We start from the raw sequence: 11,332 nt of genomic DNA on the forward strand, positions 1-11,332 counted from the left end.
CCCACTCTCTGCTGGGTGAGGGGATGCATGGGGTGGCAGGGGAGTTTCTGATAGGAAACAAGAGTCCCTTTCCTTTATACAGACCCTTTTGGTCCCCAAAGCATATTCTTGTGTATTATCCACTTAATCCCCCCAACAACCCCGGAAGATAAGAATGAATCCCACATTATGGCCAAGGAATCAGAAGCTCAGAGAGGTTAAGAGCTTCCCCAAAGCCACACAGCTAGGTAGTGTCCAAGCTGACACTTAGACCAGGTCCTCCAATTTGGATTCCATTGCCCAGATTGCTAAATGCCAGCTGCTTCACCATGGGTGACTATGATCTGAAGACTATTTGGGGCCAGCTAGTGAGGCCTCCTGCTCCTTGCCTACCCAAGGTCTCTGCCCTACGTGGAAGGACAGGTGTGGGATGTGGAGATAGAAACCAGTCAGCTTGGCGCTGGGCAAAGACCTGCAGTGGACCTGGCTGTGAAGACAAGGGCAGACCCAGGACGGAACGTGGGGCATCTGAGGGAGGATTCAGGGAACCGTGGCACAGGGACAGCATTCGGTTCTGGGAGGCTCCCTGCAGGGGTTGTCACCCTCAGAAGAAGTTCCTCAGCCCTTCTTCATGAAGTTCCTGACCCCTCAGGGGCCTGGCTATCCTCCCTCAGCACCGACCGCATCCCCAGGTCTGTGCTCAATGAACATTAAAGACTATCCATCATTATCCTAATAAATGGCCCCAGGACACACAGGGATGCAGAGATGTTAGAAGGAACCAAGAGTTCAGAGCCCCCAGGAGCCAGAAATCACAGTGTCCTTGGATAGAAAAAAGCCACCTTCCCACCCCCGTCTCTGCAGAGCAGTCTCTGAATGTTCTTCTAGGGGTGACAATTCTGGGGCTGACAAACAGGATGAGCCTGTGCCCTGGCTGGTGGTCTTGGAAGGAAGTGAGACTCACAGGACCTGTTTCTTCTTAAAGAGCCCAGGGACGGTGTCCAGAGCAAGTCCGTAGCAGCGAGGTTATCCCGGCTTCTGCCATCCTTTCAGCCAAGTGGGAGAAAGTGGCTAAAGGGAGGCGCCCCCCTTATCCACAAGGGGCCGCCACTGTGGCCACTGAGAGTTGCAATTTTGCGGGTGAGAAATGAGAGCTCTGGAACAGAACCTTCTAGGGTGGAATCCAGAAGGTTCTAAGAGACCACGTGCTCCAGCCCTCTGTTCTGCAGGGAGCATGGTCAAAATGGCCCCTCTGGACCTGAACCACCTCCAAGCAATGCTGCCTGAGTGGGTTTGGACTCACCTGATCTATCAGCCTCTGAAACACATCGATGTACTTGAGAATGTGTTCAGTGTGGAGCCAAGAGGACAGAGGTGAGGACCGCTGGTGGTCTCACCCAACCTGGGACCCTAGAACTTCTCCCTGGAGACAGTGGCCCCAGCCCCTACCCCATGCCCAGCCACCTCAGACTGTTGTGGAGTTCAAACCCGCCTCCAGGTGTGGGTGGAGACCATCTCACAGGGAGACTGTGAGAAAATTAATTACCTAATGTACATAAATGAGCTTTGAAGATGAAAAGTGCAAACGCACAGTATCCCTAATAACATCTTCAATACTTTTAGGGAGGCCCAGAGTCGCTGCTGAGCTCACCTTTAAGACGAGTCCTTGGGGAGTTGCTGGCAAACTCCCCAAGCCAATAAACAACATAAAATGACTTTTCACTCCTTTCATGCAGCCAACCCCAGCTCTCTCCACCAATAAAAGGACCAGGGAGGATCAGAGGAACCAGAAGCATCCTAAGCAGCGCACCTGCCGCCCTCGACACCCCAGCGCTCTCAGCCTCCATCCGATCAGACCCACACCATGACCTGCCGCTCCTACAGGATCAGCCCAGGATGTGGGGTCACCAGGACCTTCAGCTCGTGCTCAGCTGTGGCCCCCAAAACTGGCAGCCGCTGCTGCATCAGCGCTGCCCCCTACCGAGGGGTGTCCTGCTACCGGGGGCCGACGGGCTTCGGCAGCCGCAGCGTCTCAGCCCTGGGCTCCTGTGCGCCCCGCGTAGCGGTGGGCGGCTTCCGCGCCGGCTCCTGCGGCCGCAGCTTCGGGTACCGCTCCGGCGGCGTGTGCGGCCCCAGCCCGCCCTGCATCACCACCGTGTCGGTCAACGAGAGCCTCCTCGTGCCCCTCAACCTGGAGATCGACCCCAACGCGCAGTGTGTGAAGCATGAGGAGAAGGAGCAGATCAAGTGTCTCAACAGCAGGTTCGCTGCCTTCATCGACAAGGTCAGTGAGGCCTGGGATGGTCTAGAGACGGCCCCAGCCCTGCCCTCCCCCTCGGGAGGATCTGTAGGGGAGCCAGCACGACAGCCAGCAGCGGGAGAGAAATGCAGACCAATGTGCGCGGAAGGATCCGTCTTCTCGTTTAATTCCTGCAAAAGTATATCGGACACCCACTGCGGTCCAGAAATCGAGTCTATAGTCTAAAGTGTGTGTGTTTCCCGACACAAGACAGCGTGGGAATATCAGAGCTGCCGCTGAAACACAGGGCTCTGGGTACTGGAGGAGCGGGAGACAGTGGGGAGAGGCGACTCCTGCGCTGGGGCAGCTCCGGAAGCGCTTAGGCTGCTGCTCAGAGCCACGCCGCCTCCCCACCCTCGCTCTGCCCCTCCGCCGTGCGAGTCCTCAGGCGGGCTGCTTGTCCGCCTAACAGAACCGGCCTCACATGCTTGGTGTGAGGATTCACGGGGTTCATGCAGGGACAGTGCTGGCACACAGTGAGTGCTTGATAAACGTTAGCTGTTAGCGTTCTTTTCCAAGGACAGTAGTGGGCAAGGAGGTGTGACACTTAACCAAGCAGGCTTGGCAGCCTCCTTCATGGATGCAGTGCTGGGGATGGGGAAGGCAGGGCCGCCAGGCTGGCGGGAGGAGGCCCACCAGTGCAGAGCCTGAGAAACCCGGAACTGCCCAGAGGCTGCCTCTCAGAAAGGCCACCTCTGCGTCACCCCTCACGTCGGCTCCTACTGTGTCGGTGAGGCCTTACTCCAGCTCAGGAAGTAGGACCAGGCTCTGGGGTCTGGGATCGGGGGCAACAGGGGTACCTTCTTATTATCCCTTTCTCTTTAGTGATCTCAGTTAATCCTCAACATGACTCAATAGAGTAAAATATCATCTTTATTTTTTGAATAACAGATTGAAGCTGAGGGTTCAGTGAGCAGCTTAGACAGACTATGGTGACAGGCAAGTGAAGGGGACTCAAGGGACATGAGATCCTGACTCCTTACTAACTATGAGACAGTAAATTAGTCATTTCATACCTTGGGGTCTCTGTTTCCGTTTCTGTACTATAGGAGAAATAAGATCTCCCCCCAAAGGGTTGTGAGAATTGAATAAAATTGATTGATAGGTACAGACATAGACAAAGATGTGCGTGTGTGTGTGTGTGTGTGTGTGTGTGTGTATCTTAGCACAAGTCCTGGCACCACATAGTAAATATTCAATAAATGTTTGTTGCATAAAGGAATAAATGAAGAATGACTGGTAATGAACAAGTCATAGTTCAACTGATTGAGCACTTACTGTGTGTCCGAAACTGTTCTAAGCACTTTACATGTAGTAACTTGGTCAGTTTTCACAACTTTAAGGAAGGTACTATTATCATCTCTGTTTTGGAAATGAGAAAACCAAGCACCCAGAGGTTAGACAACTTGCTGTTACAGTGGCAGACCTGGGAGCTGAATCAGACCCTTGGCCTCAAGCCGGGGGCACTCACACCCACAGTGCCTCCCTTGCGGATTGGGAGCAAGGCCCGCTGAGTCGCAGACACTCCATGGCTCAGCCCTCGCCTGGCCCTGGCTGTTCAGAGAACATCAGAGCAGAGGGAGAGAGAGCTCTGGGGAGGCAGGCACCTCCCCAGCCTCCTCCTGAGTCTCTTTCTCCCACCCTGGGCGGCAGGTGCGCTTCCTGGAGCAGCAGAACAAGCTGCTGGAGACCAAGTGGCAGTTCTACCAGAACCGCCAGTGCTCCGAGAGCAACCTGGAGCCCCTGTTCAACGGCTACATCGAGACGCTGAGGCGGGAGGCTGAGCGTGTGGAGGCCGACAATGGGAGGCTGGCCTCGGAGCTCAACCACATGCAGGAGGTGCTGGAGGGCTACAGGAAGAAGTGAGTGCGCCCGACCCAGAATAACAGGGGCAGTGGGAAAGCTCCTCCCACAAGCCTCTTGAAGCAGCTTCATTAAGATTCCTGCCTGTCTATCAACAGGGGCTGCCTGGGACCCAGGGGGATGCTCAGTAGGGGCCTAGGTTTTTTCAGATTCTTTGGCTCCACCTCAACCCCGTGGAGGCCCGTTGAGTCTTAGAGCTGTTTTCGGGGGAGTAAGGAAACCCAATGGGGTTCTAGAGCTTTCTTGTTCCTCCCACTCCCGCTCACCTTCATGACACGGGCTCCGTGCCCTTCCTGCCCGTGGCACCACCTCTCTTTGGATCTAGGATGCAAAGATGACTTTAGACTTGGGGGATGGAGCGTTACCCATCCAGAGGCAGCAGGAGTGGGGTGGAATAAGCCAGGCTGGGACAGGGCTGGCCCACGAACAATGCACAAAATAGACCAAGGAGAGGACAAGATGACATTTGCAGATTTCATCCCTTCTGAGCCCCGGAAGAGCTTGCCCAGGAGCTGAGATGGTTGCCAAGCCCCGGCCCCTGTCTCCCCCACCCCCAGGTATGAAGAGGAAGTGGCTCTCAGGGCCACAGCAGAGAACGAGTTCGTGGTTCTAAAGAAGGTGAGGGGCTGGTCACAGGGCAGGGAGGGAGGGGCACCCTCTGGTGGCCTCCACCGTGGTGGGTCACCACACCGACCCAGAGGCACCTTCCGGGGGCCTCTTCCCACATGCATGCCCCCTCCTCTTCGCCCCACTGCCAGGACGTGGATTGCGCCTACCTGCAGAAGTCAGACCTGGAGGCCAACGTGGAGGCCCTGGTGGAGGAGTGTAGCTTCCTGAAGCGCCTCTATGACGAGGTGAGGAGGGCCCTGCCAACCAGCCAGGAAGGGGGGAGGGAAGGCGTGAGGACTGGGGGGAGGTGTTGTGTGCACGTTTGCCCCCTGAGTGATGGAAGCATGTGAAGAACATGCACGCACATGCAAGAGGGGCCTGTCGTGTAGCTGTCACAGACACGTGCAGGTAAGCCCCAAGGACGGTGGCGCTCAAGCGTGCTTGGGCTTCTCTGTGCCGGCGAGCCCCGGGGTGTTGCAGCGAGTGTGCCTGTGTGCTGGCCTTTGTGCGTGTTGGTCTCTATATGGATATGAAAGAGTGTATGTGGGAGGGGGGTAGGGTGGGTTTCCAGTTAGAGAGAGGGTCTTAATCCCTGGACAGATCACTAGTCCCGGCATTCAGACCCCAGCTCCCTTGCTGAATGACTTTGAGTCAGGCCTTTTTCACATGCTGGGCCTCAGTTTCCCCCTTTGTTAAGTCGTGGGCTGTCCCCAGCTGACCTCCAAAGCCCCTCCCAGCTTTACTGTCTTATGATGTACCTGTGTGTGAATGAAAGGGAATGGGAGTCATGTATCATACATGACCAGTGCCCCCTCCAGGGAGTGGACACGGCCCCCAGGGCTGGAGCCCGTGGCCCAGACAAGGCACCAGAACCAAATGCATTGGCTGTCGGCCCCCCAGGAGCTCCAGGTCCTCCACGCCCACATCTCAGACACCTCAGTCTTAGTCAAGATGAACAACAGCCGGGACCTGAACATGGACTGTTTCGTCGCCGAGATCAAGGCTCAGTACGATGATGTTGCCAGCCGCAGCCGGGCCGAGGCTGAGTCCTGGTACCGCAGCAAGGTGAGTGGCCCAGGGCACCTGCCTCCTAGACATGGCACTGGGAAGGATGCGAGGTGTATATTAGAAAAGGCTTCTTTTGTCTGGGGATTTTGATCTTTAGGGATGGTAAGAAAAGGACTGACAGATCTCAGTTTGGGCGTCAGGGTGGGGCTGCCATGTCTGGCTGCACAGGCTGAGCACTGCACAACCTGCACGATCATCCGTGTGGTCCTGAATGGATGGGATGTCCCATCCTGAGCCTCAGGAACATCTCTGCTTCCCCCAAGTGTGAGGAGATGAAGGCCACGGTGATCCGGCACGGGGAGACCCTGCGCCGCACCAAGGAGGAGATCAACGAGCTGAACCGCATGATCCAGAGGCTGACGGCCGAGATTGAAAATGCCAAGTGCCAGGTATGGGTTCCGGGAGAGCTTGAATACCCAGCCCAGGCAGACTGCAGCACCAGGCCCTTTGCCAGCAGGAGAGCAAAGGTCTGGCCCTAATCAGGCCTCAGAGTGTGCCCGTGCGGAAGCAGGGGTCCAGAGAGAGGGCAGGGCCCCTGACACATCACGCTGCACTGGAGCTGGGATGAGCCGTGTCGCTGACGTCCCCCTCCCTGGCCACCCTGCAACGCCACCAAGGAGAGATGGTGAAAAGTGCCCATCCCTCCCTCGTGTTCATAGTCCCATTAACTACCTGTTTATAGGTAGTTAACCTACCTTTTCTCTGGGACCCTTGCCCCAGCTCCCTCAGCTCAGGGGAGCCAAGATGCACCTTCTCTCTCTCTCATGCTCGTCCTCACGTCTCCTTCCCCACAGCGGGCCAAGCTGGAGGCCGCCGTGGCCGAGGCGGAGCAGCAGGGCGAGGCGGCCCTTAATGATGCCCGCTGCAAGCTGGCCGGGCTGGAGGAGGCCCTGCAGAAGGCCAAGCAGGACATGGCCTGCCTGCTCAAGGAGTACCAGGAGGTGATGAACTCCAAGCTGGGCCTGGACATCGAGATCGCCACCTACAGGCGCCTGCTGGAGGGCGAGGAGCACAGGTGGGGTTAAGGAAGACCTCGGGGTCTAGAAGGAGGAGGCCCTGGCCCTCTGGCGGTGAATTTCGCTGAGCCCAAATGTGAGCTGTATCTCTGCCCACTGCTAGTACAGCTCAAGCTTCAATAATAATGATAATTTACTGAATGCTTATTAGGCCTGTGCTAGGTGCTCATTTTAACCCTCACAGTCCAGCAAGGTAGGTATCATTTTTCCCATCCAAAGATAAGGAAATAAGGCCCAGCGTTCAGTGACTTTCTCGTGGCCACACAGTTAACAAGCACAAGAGCCAGGACCTGCACCCAAGACATGTGGCTCTAAAATCCATTGTCTTCCAGTAGCTTCCTAAAGGAGACTGAAGCTTGGCCTGCCCCGGAGGCGGGTGCATTGTAAGGATGATGCACCCTATGGCTGTAGCTCTTCCTTGGCATCAAGTCCTTTCACACACGCTGCTGCATTCAGTTCGACTCTCCTTTCTGTGAGCCCGATCGGCACTATCCAGGGTGGGCCAAGTCATTCAGATTGGAGGCAAGGGGTGGAGTTCATAAACTCACTCACCTCTGCTGAAAATCAGAAGGCCTTGTCTCTGTGGTCAGAGAATAGTTAGAGAGTGAGCATTTAATACAGACTTTGGGGGAGCACTTCCTGCCTCTTGGGGGTTGGATCTGTACACAGGAAGGCCCTCTCTGTGCCCAAGCAACCATCTGCCTCAGGGAATCCAGCTCACCGCCCAGAGTTAACGGAGTTTTCTTTCCCCTTAGGCTGTGCGAAGGTGTGGGCTCTGTGAAAGTCTGTAAGTACCCGCTTGAAACACCCCTAGAAAAATGGCTTTGTTGATGGGCAAATCTGAACCTGACAGCCTAACCCACTAAACCCAGAAAGTTCCAGGCCTGGGAGGGAGGGGGCCTTTCATGCCCCCCTCTCCTCCTCCCCCCGCCACTCTTCCCTGGAGGCACTAAACGAAGGCATGGTTGAGCGCCATCCACTGGTGGAGATGTGAACTGCAGGCCAGGGTAATAAGGACACAGTAGCTTTGCCCCTCTGAGTGTAGGGGTCCTCGATTCCTTCTCGCCCAGGTGCCCAAGAACAGCGGTCCCCAACCTTTTTGGCACCAGGGACCAGTTTCGTGGAAGACAATTTTTCCATGGAGGCGGGGTGCGGGGGGATGGTGGTGGAGTGATGGGGAGCAGCAGATGACACTTCGCTTGCTCACGCACGGCTCACCTCCTGCTATGTGGCCCACTTCCTAGGGGGTGGGGACCCCTGTCCTAGAAGGCTGAGATGCTGAGGAGAACAGGGTCTGAGTTATGAACCACTAAACCCCTTTGAGGAGGAGGGAGGTCCTGCGGTGCAGAAGCCCCTTAGGGCCTGTCCTGGGGTTGGTGACATCACAACAGGCCACTCAGCCCTTCCTGTCGCCTCTCTTCCCACAGGTGTCAGCAGCTCCCGCGGTGGAGTCACCTGGGGGCCCACATGTATAGCACCACCCCAAGCCGCCAGATTGCCTCTGGCCCCGTGGCCACTGGGGGCAGCATCACAGTGATTGATGGCGCCCGACTCCTGCGCCCCCTGTCAGCCCCGCATCTCCAGCTTCAACTGCGGGAGCAGGTCCGTCTGCTTTGCCTAGAGTCCGAGGCCCCGCCTGCGTCCCCCGGGCACGGAATGGTGTGTGAATGGAAAATGTGTGCTTGCTGCCAGAATCTTCCACGTGTTCCTCCAAGGGAAAGACCCTCCACTGCTCTCCGCCACCTTCTCATTTTAGGGACTTGTTTCCTGGTTCTCCAACAGGCTTCAGTTAGAGAGAGTCATTCCCAGCCCTTTTACTCAATTCCGATTTGACTCCTAAATACCAGTGGCCAATTTGTATTATTCACCAGGCTCTCTGGGACCCTACCGGTCACCCAGGGCCGCTGGACATTGTGAAAATTTGGCCTTCTCCTGGCACAAGGAATAAGCCTAAGTATCCAGCCTGGTCTCCCACAACCTGAGAATCAGAGAGGAAGCAGCACCCCACCACTTCCAGCAGCTCCCCTCTCCTGGCCGGGAAGGTCTCTGCAGGAAAGAATTGCCCCTTGGTTATTTTTGTTTGTGTTTGGTTGTCTCTCTAACCGACTGCCTTCTTCTGGGTTAACCTGTTCCAGCCAGACTCCTCCTGTGACCTCCCAGTTGAGAGGCCCATTATGGGGGGAATTCTTTTGACTTTGGACAGGTTTCGCCATTCAATACACCTTTATACATTTCAAAGAAAACGCCATGTTTGCTCCGAGGTCACCCCCTGCCGGTGCAGGAGGGATCTGTCCAATGCTGAGTGGGTGGGATGGAGAAGGTGAGGCCACTGCCTGGGTCTCCCTCTCGCTATGACTGTCTGTGGGTGCCTCGCCTTCTGGGTTGTCTCAATCCTTGTTTTAATAAATGCTGCTGCCATGCAAAGACATGTGATCTTGTGAAGGACACTGTCTATGTGCCTGCAACATGTCCGACCCTCGGAGCCCTCTGGCCCCATCTCCAGCTGGCCCGTCCTTTCCAACCCCGTGCAGTGTCTCCCAGCCCTCCAGTGATTCTGCCTCTTCCCATTCACTTCCATAGCCTGATTCCAGCTCAGACCCCTCAGGCCTGGAGCACAGCTCCAGATCCCCACATGACCTCTTTCTCCCCATCCGCACCCCACAAACCCCCCTCCCCTCCCCAGCAGCCAGAATGCCAAACTCATAGCTCTCATCCCCTACTGCCTGGCTCACACCACTTCCCAGCATATGCATGTGCTCCTTATGTCAAACACGGGCTCCCCCATCTCCCCTTTCCCCACCTGCTCCTCTGCCCTGTGCAACCCCTCCACCCAGATGCTCACCTTCCCAGATGCAGGCTCCACCCAATGGAGACAAGTCCGCCGCCTGAGGCCTCCCAGCACTATCCCACTGGACGTATAGGCTACCCCACACCCCTCCTCCCATTTGCCTTTGCTCAGCACTCCCTCTGCCCCCCTTCCCTACCCTCCCTCCCCACACACACACACATCCCCCGCTTCCTGCCCCACAGTGTCTCAAACCCTGAGGATCTCTGGTTCTTTCTTTGTGGCTCGTGTCCAGGGATGTCACTGGGTGTGTCTGGACACTGGATCAAGCTGGAAGTTCCTGGAGAGTAGGAAGTGTCTCCTCCTGGCTTTGACCCCCAACCAAGTCCCAGGATGGGGCTCCAGAACATGTCAGGCCTGAGATGGTTGGATGAACTCAGGCAGCTGGTAGAGCAGGAGGTGTAGACATCAGCCCTCTTGGACTCACCTCCATTTCTCCATTAGGAGAACAGACTGGCCATCACTATTCCAGGCAGATGTCCCCCTGCCGGCCTCCTCTGCTGCCCCATCCCCCAGCCTGTCCCTGGGAGGAGATGTTAAGGGCCTGTGCATTCTGATGAATCCTCATCTCAGACCCAAAGAGCTATAACGCCACTGGAGGCCTCTCCCGAGGGCTTTGGCTGCTGCTGTTTGAGGTTTGCCAGCTGACACCAGACAGGCCTCCTCCAAGTTTCTGGCCCCCTCTCCTTCTTTCTACCATCTCTCTGGGCTTCAAGGGCATGGTCATACTCACAACAGGCCAACATTCAGTTTAAGGTACATCATTCATCCACAGGAAAGGTTAAATCTCCAGGGCTGAAACGTCAGGAGATCAAAATTTGAGCATCAGCTCTGCCATGTCTCAGAGAGACGCTGGGCAAGAAGTGGCCTCCATGCTCTGGGCGTCAGCCTGGGGGCCTGTGCAGTGAGTCTGTGCTTGGGGAAAACACCCTGATGTTACCTTGGGTCTGGGCCAAGCGTAACTAAAATGCCAAACCTGGTACCCAAAAATATGACACCGTGCATTGAAAACTCAAACAACCAGGAGCTGGGGGATATCGATAAGCTTTTTAATAAGTTTCCATATTTTGTGTGCATGGCAGCCCGAGGTGCCATTGGCATGAAGATGAAACCTCTCCCGACCACCCTCCTCGCAGCCAACAGCAAAAATGCAGAGCAAGCTCTTCTCTTTTCAAAGGATTCTGGGTCTCCCACAGCTCTCTCCTGAGAAAAGAGCTATTCCTTGCAGAAACGGTATACTCCAAGAGTAACTGAGGATTAAAGTTTCATTAGAAAAAAATAAATTTTAAGGAGAAGCCAAGTGGTCTGAATCTCTCAATCAAGAACAAGCCAGAAGAGCAAAGGGCCCAGACAATAAAGTAGGCCCATGTCAGTGGCTCCAGGGCTCTTTCCTGGGCTCTTTTTTTTTTTTTTTTGAAACTCCACAAACCAAGCTGAGACCCCCATCAAGAGAAAATCAGACCTTCTATCCATATTCTACTCCTATGCAAGCATTCAATGCCCCTCCCCAAAATACACAGGATCTCCAAAGGATAAGGAAGTATGGAATATAGTGCTTTCAAAAAATCAGGTAAGCTTGGGCTTTGGGGTCTTCTTCGTTCCTTTCGGAGGCCACAAGCGCTCTTCCACCAAGTCTCAAATCCCCTCTGCTTT

The 11,332-nt window shown here is 55.5% G+C and overlaps 1 protein-coding gene across 1 annotated transcript; it reads left to right on the forward strand.

Annotated features, from left to right (window-relative positions):
• The first annotated feature begins 1,843 nt into the window (after positions 1 to 1,843).
• KRT85 (keratin 85) lies at positions 1,844 to 8,455 on the forward strand. The gene is given in 11 exon segments (XM_057557158.1): positions 1,844 to 2,263; positions 3,932 to 4,140; positions 4,699 to 4,759; positions 4,900 to 4,995; positions 5,651 to 5,815; positions 6,082 to 6,207; positions 6,613 to 6,833; positions 7,590 to 7,621; positions 8,262 to 8,288; positions 8,291 to 8,370; positions 8,372 to 8,455. Coding segments are annotated over 11 exon segments (1,521 nt in total).
• The last annotated feature ends 2,877 nt before the right edge of the window (positions 8,456 to 11,332 follow it).

The sequence above is a fragment of the Balaenoptera acutorostrata genome, chromosome 11 (assembly GCF_949987535.1).
Source record: "Balaenoptera acutorostrata chromosome 11, mBalAcu1.1, whole genome shotgun sequence".
NCBI classification, from domain to species: Eukaryota; Metazoa; Chordata; class Mammalia; order Artiodactyla; family Balaenopteridae; genus Balaenoptera; species Balaenoptera acutorostrata.